The sequence below is a fragment of the Delphinapterus leucas genome, unplaced genomic scaffold, assembly GCF_059928025.1.
Source record: "Delphinapterus leucas isolate spDelLeu-1000000601 "Yukka" unplaced genomic scaffold, BTC_Dleu_Yukka2 spDelLeu_asBTCV2_sq25, whole genome shotgun sequence".
NCBI lineage: Eukaryota > Metazoa > Chordata > Mammalia > Artiodactyla > Monodontidae > Delphinapterus > Delphinapterus leucas.
The window spans coordinates 4865748-4883412 of NW_028322234.1; the positions used below are offsets into that span (position 1 = coordinate 4865748).

The 17665-nt window shown below is 49.5% G+C and overlaps 1 protein-coding gene and 3 non-coding genes across 7 annotated transcripts; 3 read left to right on the top strand and 1 right to left on the bottom strand.

Moving 5' to 3' along the window:
- Nucleotides 1-490: 490 nt before the first annotated feature.
- TRIM41 (tripartite motif containing 41) lies at nucleotides 491-10827 on the bottom strand. Of its 4 annotated transcripts, none has more exons than XM_089905164.1 (7): nucleotides 9243-10827; nucleotides 5405-5500; nucleotides 3446-3709; nucleotides 2870-2892; nucleotides 2545-2774; nucleotides 1935-2116; nucleotides 491-1295 (listed from the first exon to the last, which is right to left on the bottom strand). In XM_089905164.1, exons 1-7 carry the CDS (start codon nucleotides 10050-10052, stop codon nucleotides 1278-1280), a joined length of 1623 nt encoding a protein of 540 aa, XP_089761290.1. In that variant the 5' UTR covers nucleotides 10053-10827; the 3' UTR covers nucleotides 491-1277. The 4 variants fall into 4 exon arrangements, with proteins under 4 accessions (XP_089761290.1, XP_089761291.1, XP_022414332.1 ...); XM_089905165.1 differs by having other exon boundaries at nucleotides 1941-2116; nucleotides 9243-10826; XM_022558624.3 differs by having other exon boundaries at nucleotides 491-2116; nucleotides 2545-2672; nucleotides 9243-10821.
- Nucleotides 10828-12199: 1372 nt separating this feature from the next.
- TRNAV-CAC (transfer RNA valine (anticodon CAC)) lies at nucleotides 12200-12272 on the top strand. The gene has a single exon. It is a non-coding gene; the product is annotated as a tRNA-Val (tRNA).
- Nucleotides 12273-12660: 388 nt separating this feature from the next.
- Nucleotides 12661-12733, top strand: TRNAK-CUU (transfer RNA lysine (anticodon CUU)). The gene has a single exon. It is a non-coding gene; the product is annotated as a tRNA-Lys (tRNA).
- A 3253-nt stretch (nucleotides 12734-15986) lies between these two features.
- TRNAV-AAC (transfer RNA valine (anticodon AAC)) lies at nucleotides 15987-16059 on the top strand. Its single transcript has one exon. It is a non-coding gene; the product is annotated as a tRNA-Val (tRNA).
- Nucleotides 16060-17665: the final 1606 nt, after the last annotated feature.

Sequence of the window (17665 nt, forward strand, 5' to 3'; positions counted from 1 at the left end):
AAGATTAAAAGAGTGTGGGATGGTCTGGAGGTGTTAATAAATATAATCACAGAGATGGCTTTTCCTCAAGTGGCAGCTAAATGACAGATGTGCAGCATATTGAGGTCTCTTACATATACCCTCCAACTCATAATGGCAATGAGTCTTTTCTTTGACTTCGATTTAGTGGGATTTCAACTAGATATAATGACATATAAAAAGACTTTGGAGATGTAGTGTGCCTGAGTCTTGGGCTCGAGGGCCATGGTATGGTATAAAGTCTCATAGCAGTGGTAGAAAAGAAGTGGCAAATGTTCTTCAAGTAGGTATTCTGAGGGGCCTGCCAGTAACAGGCTAGGCAGGGTATTCAAATGGAGGGGGGTAATAAGATTTATACCTTAGTCTGTTGAAACAGAATCACACCTGATAGGGAAGGTACAATTAATCTGTCCTCCATTTGGTGGCATCTCCTTACTTTTACTTTTCTAAAGGAGTGGACTCCACAAAAGCAGCAAATAAACTTTTTATTTCCGCAACACAACCCATCTTCCCTTTCCCCCAGGAGCATAAATTGACCCCAGCCATCAAAGCAGAGGACAAAAGCTGATAAGTGACAGAAGGCAAAGGGTTACTAGAAAAATAGATTCTGCCCAAGGCTCTCCTCCCAGGGATTCAAATCCCTGTCCCCAGGCTCCCCTCCAGGGCTCACCAAATGGAGGGAACTAAGCAAAGAAGAGAGAGAGGCTGGAACCCTGACAAAAGAAACTCCACTGAACAAAAGGGAAAGGAGCCTGGCAGTGAAAAGACCTGAGGGTTTGGGGAGGGGAGGAGCTTTGCTCCTAGATTAAGTGCTGAAAAAAAGGAAGGGGGCGAGGAATAATTTATTGGGTGATGTGATGTATGGAGTTTTGATCATGTCGACCATTCCAGATCTCTCACTGAAGCTAAATTCTGGCCAGTCTATGGAGGTAGAAATTGGGGATGGAAGAAAAATTAGAATCCTTCGTACTTCCCCCAGAGAGTAGACTGTTTATTATCCAGGTCTACCCTTTTCCCAGCCTGCTTCCCCCCAAAAAGCTTCCAAATCCCTTAGCTAAAATTTGCATCAGAAAACGGAGTTGGAAATGAGGGCTGTCATGAGTCTTGCCCAAATCCTCCAGTCTCAGAACTGACATGAAAGTTGAACAGGGATGGGGAAAGGGAAGTTTATAATGAGATTACAATCTCCCCTCATCCCCTACTCAAAAACTCAGATCCCTGGGCGGAGGGAGGGAGAGAAGACCAGGCAACTGTTCTCATCAGGGACCCATGCAGACCTGTTGGACAAACATAGTAGGTGAGAAGACTGAGCTGGAGGCTGGGGGAGTTCATTAGGCTCCTAAGGGAGAAGCAGGGGCCTGGGGTCAAGGAGGAGCCGGAAGCAACGCAGTAACAAATAGAGGAGCCTTTGAGCTCCCAAATTTATGGGCTACTTTCCACCACCACCCGCCCCCCAGTGCTAACCAGAGGGGCCCCTGCGGGTGGCAGGTTGATCAAGGGCAGAGCTTGATACGGGTACCCTTGGAGAGCACCCGGAAGAAAGGGAAGACACGCTCGCCCAGGAAGGCAGCCGAAAAGGTGTGCACATGAGCCAGAGTCTCTGCATTGTAGAAGCCCAGGCGCCCGGCCTCATAGTCCAGGTACACACCAAAGCGCCTTGGTTTCTCACTTGGGCTCAGCAGTGTCTGCTCCGTTGAGCTCTGTGCCTGGTAGCGTTTGCCATTGGTGCCCACACACCACACTTCCCGCTGGAGCAGGGGCTGCTGGGGCAGGTGGAGCCGGCGGCGGCGGTGGTGATGGCGAGAGGAGGAGCTGGCATCACCGCTGCCCACAGAGGACCCCCCAGAGCCCACCTTCTCCTTATGATGGGTTGATTCACGGGCAGCACCCACTGCCCAGCCCCGCCGCCCGCCCACCTCTACCTCCCAGTAGTGCCGGCCAGAGCGGAAGCCCTGGGCCCCCAGCACGCAGCAGTCTGCCGAGAAGCGCTTGGAATGGTCAGCAACCTCCTGCCGCCGCTCTGCCAGGCGGACCCCCCGGCGGTCAGGGGACAGCATCAGGGCCGGGTGAGCCGTGTCAGGGTCCAGCGTCAGGTCCACTTGGGAGGAGGGAGGACAAATACGCCAAGGCTGGAACGACTGTTCCCTGTTAGCAGCTAACTCCAAGGTTTGGCCTTTCCTGCTGCCCTGCCCTTCACCTCTCTCCCTCCCCACCATCCAGCTGTCCTCAGCTCCCCACCCCAACCTAGAGTCCAGGCTCAAGTTCCTAGGGGCTCTCCTCCTTTCCCCACTCTGTTTTCAGGACACCAAAACACCATCTGTTTCCCTCTGGCCCCAGCTCTTATTCCCCAACACCTACCTGGGCTAGGACAAGAGCTACTCTTGGCTTGAAGCCCCCCCCAGTTGGCCTCCCTGTATCCTGCTCCATCTCAGTACCCACTATTCCCCCAGGGCCCAACTTCCCTCAGAACCCAATCTCAGGTATGTGAAGAAAAAGGCAAAGGAAGGTCAAACATGACCTCCCTACCTCGGGCAGCCTGACAGAACATCCGGCTCATTTTCCTCACGATGGCGTCTGTCAGGAAGTCATGGCTATGGGGTTGACACGGGTCAGGGGACCAGACCTCTGGGGGCTGCAGCTGTACCTCTTCACACCTGGAGGAAGGGGACCGGGCAGGGGGTGGGACCATGATATTCCCAGAGGGAAGAGCAGAAGCTGAGGGGAAGGAGAGGGTCCAGGAGGCAGAAACTCGGGTCCTGGGGAAGGAAGGAGAGGAGCAGGATATCCAAGAGAGGCAGGGATGGGGAACCAGATGCCACTGGGTCACAAAGGATAAAGGGTGGGAACACACCTATTGAAAGTCTCCTTGATGTCCTGGGAATAACAGAAACAAAAAGAGGGAGAGGGAGAAAGAGACAAAGAGAGAGTCAGCTGCACAGGGATGGCTCCCTTCTCCCCATCTGATTCCAGCCAGAGAAAGAACTGAACTTGAACAAGGGAGTAAGAAAAAGGACACAAGGCCCTCAGTGAACATGCATCCATCTCGACCACCCCTATGCCTCAGTATGCCTAATTTAACTCATCCTACTGTGGGCCCAGCAGAATTTTCAACCCCAGTAAAAGGATTTTCACAATACGACTTGGTTATATTTTTCAGGATGTCACTGTCAAAAATTCTTTCCTCAACTCTTAAAACCCTCCTTCTACGAACAGAATCTTCGTTCTTTTCATTGCGTATAATCAACACACACCACATTTGGCATCAACTACTCTGCAGCCTCAAAAACCTTTTTGGTCTTCAGGTTAAATCACTGTGGGTTCCTCCCAATGAGAAGAGAGGCAGCTCTGGACAGGTGTTTGGTAAGCACCGCCTGACAGAGCAGACACAGGGTTCTGGAGGGTGGACAGGGAAGGGGCCATTGCTCACCTGGAGCAGCCGCAGGCCCCCCTGCTGGCTCCGCTCCTGGGCCTCAGCCAGCAGGCGGCTCAGCTGGGCAGCCTGCTCCGAGAGGCGGCTGGCCGCTGCTCCCGCGCGCCCCAGCTGAGCTTCGTGCATCTCTCGGAGGCGCCGCTCTAGCCCTGCCTGCTCTTCGGCCAGAAACCGTGTCAGCCGCCCAAATTCTGAGGCCACAGCTGCCAGCTCTGACTTCATCTGGCTCTGGGATGATGCAAAGGGGATGGTGGATACCACCTCAACACACAGAAACATAAACCTCCAATTTTGCAACTGCTGCCCCTCAATCCAAGGCAAAGGAGCCCTACATTCTGAATGGAAAAAGGGCCCTGTCCCCTTCCCCATCTCCTGGCTTTAGCAGGCACCACTTCCATGCTCCTGGCACACTGGTCCCAAACTCACCAACCAATGCCTGCAACACTTATCTCCACCCTGGCTACCTAACTTGACTCGTTCTTCAGGTCTAAGCTTAAACATTCCTAAGAGAAGTATCTCTCTTCCAGATCTAAATCAGGACCACCCTCATAAATATCATTGTATCTCCTCATGGCATATATCTCAATTTGAAATGTTGTATTTACAGTGGAGTATCTTTTAACATTGTCTTCACCCACTTCTCTGTAAGCGCTGTGGCCACAGTGCCGACCACAGAGTAGGTGCTGGTAAGAAGTTTTTGAAATGAATAAAAAATTCAGGAATCAAGATATGAAATTAGGGTCCTGGCTATACCACTAAGGACCTTGGGAAAGTCACCCAATACTTCTAGATCAGGAGTCAGCAAACTTCTTCTGTAAAGGGTCAGATAATATTTTACACTTTATGGGCCAAGGGGCAAAATCATGGATATTATTATGTAGGTAACTTCTATATATAATGAGAGAAAACCTCTGCCCATTCCCACCCTATCTGCCTGGGCTGGACAATCCCAGATGATGGGCACACTTTTTGCCCAGATATAAGATGGAGACATTCTTAGGAAAAAGAGTAACAGGCCAGAGTGGGGAGGAAAGTCCTGGCTGGCCAAGTGGGTGAAGGAAATAGTTTCACTCTCTGTCCCAGTGAAACTCAGATCCTGACACCTCTGCACTCCAGGAGCCCAAAAGTCTCAACTTGGGCAGCTGGCTAGAAGCAAGATAACTCCCCAACTCCCGGACTCAGATTTCACCACTCAGTGCCTAGCAACTGCCAGCAACAGAGTCCCTAATGTGTAGGTGGCAATGAATGAGCACGGCCCCGGGAAGCGGCAAGGCTCAGCCACCCTCTCAGGGTGGCAGGCATTGGAGGGATGGGGGAAGAGGACAGACAGGAAGGATGCCCTAGCTTGGTCTCCAAAGCTCAGTGCCAGGCTATTCCAGTGCCTCCCGGCCTTACAAAAAGAGGCAGAGGTAAGGGGTGGGAATTCGGGGGAAAATATCTAAAAATACTCCTTGGGGAGGGGTGAGCAATAATTTTTAAAAGACTGAGAAACACTGGACCAGAAGATATTAGGTCTCTGCAGTGCTAACATTCCTCCCCTCATGCTCAGTGCTGCTTTGCCCACCATTTGCCATCTATCCTGGAACCTGGAGCTTCTCTGATAGCTGATATCTGAATTTTGCCTTGCCCTCTTCTGACCTCTGTGTTATCTGGTGTGGCGGGCACAGCAGTATGGGGCAGCAGCTCTTGGGTTAGGTGTCTGGGGTGGTAAACCTGCTCTGCAGCCTTGGGCCAGGCACCAACCCTCTCCAAGCTAAACCTGTTTCACTCCATTTTGGAACCTAGGAACAAACATGCCTCTTGATCCACTAAGGCCCCTCTCTCCTCACAACCCTGGGAAGGTGTCTACCTCTCTCCCAGGCCTCGGCTGCCCCTCTTCAGCGGATCTAGTCACCCCCTGTGAGAGCCCATCTTCCCTGCTCTGACCACAGAGCCCTGTCAAGGACATTCACTCACCTTCAACTCTGTCACCCGCCTCTCCTCCTTGGCCTTCATCTTCTGCACAGCCTCCAAGTGCTTCCTCAGTGGTTCCACGTGCCCCTGCAGTTTGGCCTAAGGAAACGGGGAAAGGAAGATTAGAGGCCTGGGATGCGAGGGGCACCTGTTCTCAGAGCCCACATACCCCATTCTCCCATTTGGGGTTGGGGCTCAAAGCCTGATCACCATCACAGGTATCAAAGGAGCATCACACTCCCTTCCTCTCCTTTCTTCTCTTCAGATGATGACAAAGGCCTCCAACCCTCCACCTGCTCTCAGGTACAAAGCCCTGGGTGTGCTCTTAAGGTAGGATCCTGGGACTTCCCAGGCAGTCCAGCAGTTAAGATTCCACGCTTCCACTGCAGGGAGCGAGGGTTCGATCCCTGGTCAGGGAACTAAGATCCCGCATACCATGCAGCACAGCCAAAAAATAAAAAGAAAATAAAATAAAAATTAAAGGTAGGATCCTGATGACTACATAGCCCCACACTCAGAGTTGGAGTAAACCTGGCTTGAGCCCCTCACCACACAAAGTCCTTCCATATGAATGTTCCTATCTATAGTCCCTTCCCCCTCATAAGCAATCTTCCTCATAATTTTCATCTCTAAATACTCTTCTGATGACTTTATGCCTGTGCTAAAAATCTTTCAACAGTTCTCCATGACTTGCAAAATAAGAGGCTCTCATTGCTTCTTCATTTCTTGCCTCCCCTCCTACACCTCCCCTCCTACACCCCCCTCAACAGAGACTCTTAGTTTTAGTCACATAAAACTTGTCTTTTCCTGAGCATAATTCCATACCTTTATCCATGCTGTTCCCTCTGCCTGGGGCTGCCCTTCTACACTTAGCCCAAGGCATTCTTCCTTTAAAACCCAGCTACCTGACCATGTCCCTGATGGTCCCCAACTTCCTCTGTGATCCCAAGGAACGTGAATACGCCTTTACAATACTCCCCTGCACTGCAATCATTTACAAGTGTGCTACCCCCAGGACACCCAGACTCATGGCAGCAGGAACCCCGCTTTACCTATTGTAATTTCTATGCTTCTCTCTGTCCACTGGCTTTCTCTCCTACTCAGTTACTTGCTAAATGGAAAACCCTCTCCTCCTAAAGTTTTAACTCTCTCAGCAAATATGCTCTTGAGCTCTGTGTTCTAATCATCCGTAGCAAAATCTTTTGCTTTAACGGGCTGTTAGACTAGAATGCATGAGATAAGCCCAACTTTTGTGCTCTTTCCTTTTTTATGCCATCTACTCCTTCTGCCTGCTATGCCTTCTCCTTTTCCTTGAGGGGTAATACAGCATAGAAGAGCTCAAGCCCAGACTCTGATCTGAACCTGAATGCAGCCCGAGGCAAGCCATGCTTCCAGTTTCCTCATCTCAAAAGGGGAACTGGGAATAACAGAATCTGCCTCACAGACACTATGCTTAGCACAGAGTCTGGCATGGAGCAAAAGATCAGTACTAAATGTTATCTAAAATTCCCTACCCAAGCCTCAGCTGCCAATGACAGCCTGACAATGACCCTTGATCCAAAGAGGTGAGTGTCCCAGAGCACAAAAGGTAGTTGTTGCACAGGTTAACTGGTCGAAGAAAAAAATCATAATAAAATTACAATCAATCCATAACATAAAAATAACATAAACTACACAAAATTTTGCCTTTCGCTATTACTATCTACTTTTCTCCACAATAATTTCAACTCTATTAAGTCAGAATTCATGATGCATAAGTTTCTCATTTAATATTTTTCCTAAATTGTTGACAAAAAATTCATACACACAAATCCAAATAGAGTACCATTTAAGAGAAAGTTTCAAGAACGTTTAACTTTTTTGAAGCTTTATTTATACATCATTTGTGCATTATTACCTATTCAGTAAGGAAATATCTCTACAAAACAACAGTGTGCCAAGCTAATGCTAGTTAGTGTACATACCTGAAAAGAAACTACCCGCCTGTAAAATACCCTGTAAGTTAGAAAGGGAGTCACTCAAATTATCGTTTGACATAATGAAACTTATGTATTTGCATTTGCTGATCAGATTATTTGTGTCTCTCTGGCCTCTCCAAATTGCACAGCTCTACTGGCCTGGCATTCAACAGCTATGGCTAACACAAATTAAAATCCAGTTTCAGAAGCTCTTCAGAAGAGTTCTGCAAGGGAAGGGTGGAGAAGGGGTGGAATGCCCATGGATATTCCGCCCTGGGATCCAGTTGACAAAGTGACTGCACATTGTGCGATGAGTACAATTAACTAGAAACTGAGGGGATACAAAATGGAAGGACAAAAGGAGCTCACAATCTCCCCCAATAATGTAGGGCCTAAAAGGCAGGCGGTATTACCAGTTCAGTGATTCCCATACTAGCCTGGGCTTTCTAAAGATATTCTCCCTGTCACTGATTCAGAATCTCTAACGGTAGGGCGCACTGTACTTCTGAAAACCTCCACTAATAATTGGGACAGTCAGCCACGTTTGACGATCACTGTGCGCGAGGAATAGTTACTTGTCATGAGGGGTATAGGTCTGTATTAGCTGTAGGTATCACTCACAGCTGAGAAGCTCTAGACATCTCACTCTAAAACTGGGGTAATGATAATAGTACCTAAATAACGTTACTGTAGGAATCAGGGGAAGGTGTGGAAACGCAAGCCATAAAACAAAAAAGCTCTGTGCAGACTACATAGAAGAAGCTACCCTCTCCTCCTGGTTCCACTGCTACAAACCCATCTGGGCCTTTGCTAAATAATGTTATTTCTACTGGCTGTCTCACACACAAATCTCCTTTATCTGTGTCCAAAGAATCAGGATCAGAAGTAGGAGGCAAGATATTAACTAAACTAGAATCAGCCTCCAAGAAAAGTCACATGTCAGAAAAGTCAAACAAACAACAGACATCCAAATGGCGGTGACGCTGTTAACAGTATAGGCCGGGGGGCGGGGGGGGGGGTCATAACCAAGTCCACCGGTTACTAGTAGCTGTGTGGCCCTTTGTATATTACTTAAATCTCTCTGTTTCCCAATCTGTAAGACAGGAGTACAAACCATATCAAACTCACAGGATTTTCTCAGTTTTAAATGAGAGTCCATGAAAAGTGCTTAAAACAGTGCTGCGGGACATACTAAGAAATTAAAGTTCAAAGACATTCAGAGACTAAAAGCCGGGTCTTCTGACTTAAAAACCTCTCCCTTTTTTCTGAATTCCCAGGAAAGGTAAGAAGCCCTGGCCACGACACCAGAATGATGCAGACCCACGGAGAGAACCAAGCCGTATCTTGGAGTGGGTGGGGAACGCCTTAGAAAGCAAGTGAGGAGCGTATGGGTCTCATACGAGTAGTCAATACTACATTCCTGCCCCTCAGAGCCCCTTCTTATTTGAGCCCCAAGTTCTTTCCATTGCTAGGGGTTTCAGTCAAGGACACATTTAAGAGTCACCCAGAGTTAAATGAGACTGGTAGTAAAGCCCTAGGGGCTTGTCACTTGCTATTACTTAGGGACAGTGGAAGTGTAAGAGAAGACAGAAGACAAAGCCCAGAGATATGGCATCACCAATTTTGCCAGATCTCCTTTGAGGAAGCCAGTCTTCCCTGGTCTTCTTCACTGTGTCTACTTTGTCTGTGTCCAGGATCCTTCTCACTCCAACCCATCCTGGTGCCAGTAAGTGCTTAGGTAAGGAGAATCAGCTCAACAGTACATGAGGTTCTTCGAGGGGGAGCCGGGGGGGGGTGGGGGGGTGGGAAGACATGTTTCCTTTTCCCAGCTCCTCTTACTTCCCCTCCACCCCCACTAAACTCCCACCTTCTACTTCTCTCACCTTGTACTCCTGCACCACCTCCTCCAACGGCACCACGCTGTGCTGTTTGTGGCTCCTGGATTCTCGGCACACCACACAGATGGCTTCTTCATCCACCTCGCAAAAGAGCTTCAGGGCTTCTTGGTGTTTGGGACAAATGCCCTGCTCGTTCCCACGGCTCCCTCGACCAGGGGTTGGGTGCATCTGCCGAATCACCTGGACCATGTTAGCCAGCTGCAGGTTGGGGCGGAAGCTCCGCCTGGGAAAGCTCTTGCGGCACTGGGGGCAGGTGAAGCACCTCCGAGGGGCTGGAGGCGGGGGCAGTGGGGTGACGGGATCTAGCTCCTCTTCCTCGTCCTCCTCCAGCACTTCCTCCTCATCCTCCTCCTCCTCCCCCCTCAGGTCCCCCTCCACGTTCCCCAAGTAGTAGTCCAGGTCTTCCTCCTCGTCCTCCTCCTCCCACACGTAGTCCATGTTTTCCCAGTTGGACCCGCCCATGCCACTGGTCCAAAACACACCCTCCTCTTCCTCCTCGACTTCCTCCTCCATGTCGCCATCATAGTCTTCATCCCGCATGGGGGTGTCCCACCCCCCACCGGCCCCCACAGCCTCCACTTCCTCCTCCTCTCCGTCCTCCTCCTCTTCCTCCCGGTCTAACTCGTCCCTGTCCTCTTCATCCTCCCCTCCCCACAGCTGGGTTACACACACTCGGCAGAAGTTGTGCCCGCAGCCGATGGACACAGGGTCCGTGAAGTAATCGAGGCAGATGGCGCACACCGCCTCCTCCTGAAGGGTCTGCACAGGGTTGGGTGCCATGGCAACGGCAGCCATCTTAGTGTCCAGTCAGCCAGTGTAGACGGGCGGTGGGGAGCTGGGGGGCGGGGGGGGGGGTCTTCCCTCTCAGACGCCCTGACGACCCAGCCCCACCCCCAGCCCTGCCTCTATACACCTTGCCTCAAGCGCAGCCAGAGAAATGTCCTCCCGACAACCCACCCCTCCGCACAGAGTTCCCTACTCCCAGACAACAACCGTGTCCCTGAGAGGGGAGGGGATACAGCTGAGCGATACCCCCAAGTCCCTCAGGTGGCCCTGAGTGCAAATCTACCCCAAAGCTCCCTTGGCCTCCTCATAAACCCCCGCCCCTCCTCACTTCCTGGCTCCGCCCCCTCATTTCCGTCCCCCCAACACTTCCGGTGCTGCGAACCACCCAAGCCCGCGAGTTCCATCCGCGGTCACGCTACATCCCTTTCTATCCCTCTCCCCGCCCTTACCCGCCCCGGGCCCCTGGGTGACAGAAAACGGTGAGAAGACGCTCTAGCAGGCACTCGGGAACAGGGCGGGAGACCTAGAAAGACAGAGGCGCACGCCTCTGTGATGCGAGGGAGCAGGGAACGCAGACGAAACAGAAAGCTCGGCCTCCCCCATCGCCCGCCACTGGGGATAAACTTCGGGGGACGGTGGAAGGGCCTGGCGCCCGTCTGCTCTCAGTGCTATGACCGCATCGGCCCGGCGCCATCCTACCGACCGGACACAGTGAACTGCAGCAGGGATTCCGCACCGCCGATGCCGGAAGCGGAGGGGCGGCGGTCGCTGAGCGCCCTGAAGTACTTCCGGCCCTTCTAGGCGAAGGACTTTGTTGTTTGAGGGCTCTGAGCGTCCCTCCGAGACTAGGGGGCGGGGCCTGTAGAAGTGCGATGGAGGTGGGACCGGAGACCCTCCCCCTCCTCCTCCCCTCTGTAGTTGGCATTTCCACACCCATTTTAGAAACTGCGGTCGGTCACTATCGCATCGTTTAGATGAACTTTCCTAATTGCCATCAGTAAAGGAACGGTTGCAAATCATGACATGCACATTCACACATTGGAACACTTTAGATATAAGAAGGGAATCCTCTTCAAAATGTACAGTATTCTGAAGTGAAAAAAGCAAGGTGCTGAATAGTGTGTAGAGTATATCTGTAAAAAATGGGGGGGGAATAGGATGTTAAATGTATGTAATAGCTTTATAGTCTTGTGTTTACTCATAAAGTAAGGGCAGTTCCTATCTCAGAGGGCTTAGTGAAATTAATGTAATGCAAAGCTATTAGAATGTTGCTTAGCACATGGTAAGTGAGATACAAGTTTTAGCTACCCATTATTATCATCGTCGTCGTCTATCTCTGGAAGAATACTAGTTTCTCTGGGAAGTCTGAGGATCCAGGATAGGAAGGACACTTTTCCGTAAATGTCGTTGTGTGTGTGTGTTTTGAATTTTGAACCATGTCAATGTATTGCCTTAAAGAAAAAAAAAAGTTTATTTCCCCAAGTGCTGTCGATTCATTTAACACTTTCTGAGCTGTGCGCCACGCGTGCTCCACGCCCAGAAAACCTCGAGGTCTGTCTTCGTGGAGTCGCAGTCTAAGAGCAGGGACTCGGAATGGGTTTGCGGAATTGATTTTACTTGAGAGAATCCTAGGGGGCCTGTAGAACGGCATCAGTAAAGATAAAGATACTGCTGTGGTACTCAGAGCAACTCTGCCAAATAGATTATTTGTGCAATAGAAATTATACTTGATGCTTTAATATATATATATATATATATCTCAATTAATTAAAAATTTTTAAAAAACCTGCGGGGAAAGTTACAGGACCTGTGTCCATGTACAGAATCCCCAGCGAGTGTCGGACGCTGCGCGATAGAATTGACCCTGATCTCGAGGCCCTTCCCGCCTCTTGGGGACGCTCCAAATGGACGTGCTTTCTAAAGTGGTGGTCCGAACGCGCCAAAACCACGAATCCTCGTGCGTGAACTGTACTAGGCCGTGCCGGGAGCTGCGAGCGCTACTGTGGCAGAAAAATGGGGCCACAAGACCTGAACACGGTTCAGCCGGCCCCTGATGGGAGCCCCTTGTTCCTCTGGATTTGTGGTGTTTCTCAACCCTGCCAGTTCCGGCTACGTGTAGATTTCAGGGTATTATCAGTGACGCTCTCGCTGTGGGTGTTTCCGTAGTGTAGTGGTTATCACGTTCGCCTCACACGCGAAAGGTCCCCGGTTCGAAACCGGGCGGAAACAACTTTTGGTCCTAGTCACCGTCTCTCCGGCATCCCGGAGAGTGAAGGCTGTCACATGAAGGACAAGTGTGTGTTTATCTCTATTTCTGTTTCTCGGAGACTGGCCGTGAGGCGGTACCGTAGCAGTCTATATTCTGCATAAGTGCTCCAACGTAAATTCAGGTCTCTTTACCTCAGCTAATCTCTTTGCTCTTCCCCCCGGACGCCTGCACGGCCACCTCTTCCGTGTCGAGGGGGCGTAGACTTCGGACCCCTCGGTCCTAGTCATTAGGGCAGAGCCAGGCGCACAGCTGGCGCTCTATAATACTTCTGCGGTTGCGTAGCAGTGTGCCTGCATCCTTGCTCGTGGATCTTGGTCCGTTGGGACAGAAAAGGTACCGTCACTAGCCGCCCGGCTAGCTCAGTCGGTAGAGCATGAGACTCTTAATCTCAGGGTCGTGGGTTCGAGCCCCACGTTGGGCGCTGGTTCATTTTGGAAATGACGATGATAAAAGAGCTTTTGATGCAAGGGCAGCAAGGCATTCTCCGGACCAAGACCCGCACTCGAGATGGAGTGCACCCAGCTCTAAGGCCTATCGCTTCCCGAAAGGGAGAGTGAAGGGTGACTGCCGGCGAACAAATTCCTAGGGGCCTGTTCCTCAGACCACATTCCGCTTACTGAAATCCGCCTATCAGGGCTCAACATGTATTAGGCGCCCTCTATTTAAGAGACGACCTGCCCGCGTGTCCCGGGCAAGCTGCCCTGGGAGGGAGGGCACTGAGTGACCCCCGGAAGCTGCGGTAGGACCCCAGGGACCCCTGATTAGCGACCACCTTACCAGGTGATTTACAGGTTAGTATTCCGCGCTCTCACCGCCGCCGCCCTGTTTCGATGTCCGAGACCCTCATGTCCAGTGTACTCCCTTTATGGTCGGTATTGAGTCGATCTTTTGTGAAATGTTGCCCCACACATCCCAGCCTCCACTTTCCCCCTACACATAAAGGAACGTTAAAATGTCCTTTCTTGGAACACCCTAACATGAACATCTTCAGTTTACCGGTCTTGTCACGAAATTCTTCCTTAACTTCACTTGAATTCATCCTTTTCCATTTATTGTTCCTTAGTCCTGTAAATTCAGCCCATTTTCTATTTTCCGTCTGTAGAAGTCTCCCCACATACACACCAGACCACGAGAGAAGTCTGTTGATTATATAAAGCTGGTTTATTAAACTTGCTAAGCGAAGAATAGTACCACCTTCGGTCTCAGAAGTGTATCAAAAGGGAGCGTTAGGGAGGATTTAGCATGACACCCTCTGAGAGCAGTGTGGACAGGAAATGGGCAGAGTTGGTAAAGTAGGCAGAGTTGCTAGTACAGGCCTACCTCACGCGTCCCTGGGGAGTTAGTGTTATTATGGTCTTTTCTTGGAACGTTTGGGTCTAAACAAGACGGTGTTAGAAGAGTTTGAACGTTGGCATTTCGTCTTGTACAAATGCTTGTGGATTCGTTTGCAAAGTGGTTTCAGGGTTATTTTTTACCACCTTTAGTGGGACTGGAAAACATTCCTAAAAGATTCTGGCTTTTTCATTAAGAGAAAGCCGAAGTGCACGACAGGAATAAAGATGCAGACGTAGAGAATGGACAGGAGGACACGGGGAGAGGGAAGAGTAAGCTGGAACAAAGTGAGAGAGTGGCATGGACATATATACACTACCAAATGTAAAATAGGTAGCTAGTGGGAAGCAGCCGCATAGCACAGGGAGATCAGCTTGGGGCTTTGTGACCACCTAGAGGGGTGGGTTAGGGAGGGTGGGAGGGAGACTCAAGAGGAAGGAGATATGGGGATATATGTATATGTATAGCTGATTCACTTTGTTATAAAGCAGAAATTAACACACCACTGTAAAGCAATTATACTCCCATAAAGATGTTAAAAAAAAAAAAGAGAGAGAGAATCCTAAGTGGACAAGCTTCTCTTCCCTGTCTCCCAACAAGCCCAGGGCACGCACGCCCGAGCTTTTTGCTACAATTCCTGCTTTTCTTTCCTCTCCACCCCGTCTACCGCTGCCCCTCGGGCCGGGTCTGGTTTAGAATCCCTGTGCTAGTAAGTGATCCACGTTGCTCTTGGCGTTCATAGGTTCAGACGTTAGGCAAATTCATGGTAGGATCTTTGGTCTTTTCCTCGAGCTGTAGTAAAAGCTGCAGAGGCAGAAGGACTCGCACTGATTTACGTCTTGGATTCTTTCAGGAATGATGAGCAGGAGGTGTGAGGGGACTGAGACCGCGTCAGGGAGAGGGGCCGGAAGGAAACAGTCACGGTCCAGGCAGGAGGCGGCTGGCGCCAGGGGCAAGGCAGCAGCCGACCGGAGAAGCGGTGAAGGAGCTGGATGTATGGTTTGTACTCAGGGCAGGAGAGGGGTCTCCTGGATTTCTGCTTTCGATGGTTTAACAACCGAGATCGGATGCTGAAGATTGGAAGTGGTGGGGGAGAGAGGAGAGAGGAGTAATGAGTTCAGTCTTGACGTTGGGTTGACGTCTAAAGGGACATGTGCAAGACAGGGGAGAGCAGTCTTAGCTGGAGTCTCAGTTGCAGGGATACAGTGCGGGTCAAGCTGTGAGCTGGGATCTGACCCTCAGGGAGATGGCCTCAGGTACAAGAAGGAGGAGTCGGAATAGGAGGAAAGCCAGCAGCGAAGCTTCCATTGAAGCCAAGGGAGTCGAGATGTGCAAAAAGGGACAAGTGGGTAGAGTCAAATTATAGTCTAGGAAGGGAAAATGGTAAAGCTTCCATGGATTGGGCCACTTGCAGGCCCCTTGGTAACCTTGAACTAGACTTGGACAAGAGGGCCTCCTGCCCTGTGCTCTGGGGGAGAGGGCCTTCCGTGTCACAGACACTTTAAGGATCCCTACTCAGTAGGACTCAGCCTCTGTTCCAATTCCTGGTTACCTAGGTCTTTGGGAACAAGCACCGGCAACAGAAAAACATTTTGCAATATTATACCATCGATACTACTCTTAAATTTGCATACATGTAGATACATATAGCATATCTACATATAGCATATGTTAAACCTCATCCCAATTCTGGAAATTGAATGGGTTTTATTTTTATAAAATACTTAAAAGATTTCACTACGTTTTCAAAATTTAATAAATTTTTTTCAGCTTTATTTAAATAACATCGACCTAAAATTTGATATTCACTAATTTCAATCTCCCCTTTATTCTTAATAATTTTGTATAATTTCTAAGAAATATATAATTATATTGAAAGCATATGTAAAATTAATTTCATTGTTGCTTGTTCATATCTAATTTACATTTTGACGAAAATATATTCAAATCTCATATACTTTGAATGTATTTGAACCCTTTAGATCTAACTGTCAATAGAGCACAAATTATCTGAAAATTTAAACCTGGCAGCTCTCTCCCTAGAAGACAGAGATAATGGAGAGGGTTATCCAGCCTCAAGCCACATTTTACCTTCCCTCCCACGAGGCCCGCTGCTTTCATTCACACTTTTTTTTTTAATTGCTACACTTGATTGATTTCACTACCCACTAACGGATCGCGCTCCACAGTTTGACAAACACTGTTACCCAAGGCCACCAAGGGACCGGTATTCCGGGGCAGGATGGTTCCGGGGGCTCTGAGCCAGCGGATGGGTAGAGGGTCCTGGACATTGACTATGATCATAAGTCTTATAAAAGGTATGGAAAGCAGAGCAGTCATGTGTTTCCGTAGTGTAGTGGTTATCACGTTCGCCTAACACGCGAAAGGTCCCCGGTTCGAAACCGGGCGGAAACAACAGAGTTATATTTCTTTTTTTTTCCCCTGCTAAAACAGTTTCTTCCAGTTAACTTGCCTACTTCTGTCATTTGTTGCCGGAATGTATGTGTATAAAAGTACGCATAACTTTTACAGTTTTATCCATACTCCTGTCTTTTCCAGTCTATTACCAGTTCCCTTCAAGCTACTATGTTCCACATCTCTAGGTCTGTAGTGCAAAAGCAGGTGGTCTATGTCATTAGAACCAGACTTCACAGAACTTAAAATCCTAGAAGATTTAGAGGCAGCAAAAGGCGGGAATGCCACTCAACGACAAATGAAATATTTTAAAAAAGTACAAGAAGGAGTGCGTTGGAAACGTATAGTGGAAGTCAGGCCGGGGAATTGTTCACAGGAAAGATAGCAGTAATAACCACACCATCTATCACATCATGTTGACTGTGCCTGGTCCCGTTGTAGGTGTCTCCCTCTACTGTAGGTGAGGCCACTGAGGCGCAGACACATCACATAAGGTGAGCAAATGTGGGGTAGAGGAAATAGTAGACGGTGCTAAAGAACGGAGAATGGGGGAAGAAACAGGGCACCGAGAGAAATTCAAGTTAGCACAGCCGGAAAAGCACCTGGTTCTGCCAGTGATCTGCTGGTGACTGGCTCCCGCTCGGCGCTGCTGGCTGTCGCGACAACCTCCACCTTACGGACAACACCGTGAGCGAGTCTGAGTTTTTCTACCCTGACTGGTTTCACTCCCATCCTGCGTCTCCTCGCCAACCTGTCCTCAGCGGCAGTGCGGAACAGTAAAAAGAAAGAACCATCAGTCTCTCCAGAGGTGTCTCGGTCAGCCGCCTTCTTCACCGATCCGCACCTGCTGCGCATCTCTTTCAGGCCTGTGAGAAGTGACAGGTGTGTTGAGAAACGGGCTCCAGAGATCAAGGGGAAAAGGCAGCGAAGGCTTCACAGAAGCAGACCAGCGGTGCTTGGAGTCCCCAAAACAGAGTTCCCGGCCGGAGAGATGTCAGTAGAGAAACACACGATGTGGACTTTTGCAGTGCAGCCTGGAAAATGGGGTTCACACTCTCATACACCTGACGGTACACCAACTTACACGTGAGAGAAGCAACTTCTTTCCCAGGACTTCTGTCAAACTTGAAAGTCGAGTAGAGAAAACATCAAAGTGGTAAATCAAATTCTCTTTCAAGTTTCACGCATTTTTTTTTTTTTTTCTTTTCTTTTTTGGCTTCGCTTCGCAGCTGGTGGGATCTCATTTCCCAGACTAGGGATCAAATCCTGGCCCTGGCAGTGAAAGTGCCGAGTCCTAACCATTGGACCTCCAGGGAATTCCCTAAAATTTCACACATCTTAAATGCAGACAAAACATAACCAAAAATAGCCCAGTGATGGCAAAACTTGTTAGGCCACCTGCATTCACATAACTTACACACACACAGAATCAATATCGGGCCCATCTCTTTATCATTGCTCTTTTATACTTATTTGTATGCCTTACCTGGGTTTACAGATGTAAACCCAACCAAGAATGACAGGGCCCTGTCATGCAACTTAGAGCCCTAGAAGAGTGAAGAATTTTGGACCCCACTTGGAAGAATTCTCCCAGACTTTCCCCTGC

What these genes read in the sequence shown, in the direction of transcription:
- TRIM41 (XM_022558624.3), bottom strand. Translation starts at nt 10,052, where the DNA reads ATGGCTGCCGTTGCCATGGCACCCAACCCTGTGCAGACCCTTCAGGAG. An exon ending in AGGTGGTGCAGGAGTACAAG is followed by an intron (nt 5,501 to 9,242) that starts GTGAGAGAAGTA and finishes CCGTTTCCTTAG; the next exon opens with GCCAAACTGCAGGGGCACGT. An exon ending in GGGGCCTGCGGCTGCTCCAG is followed by an intron (nt 2,893 to 3,445) that starts GTGAGCAATGGC and finishes TGTTATTCCCAG; the next exon opens with GACATCAAGGAGACTTTCAA.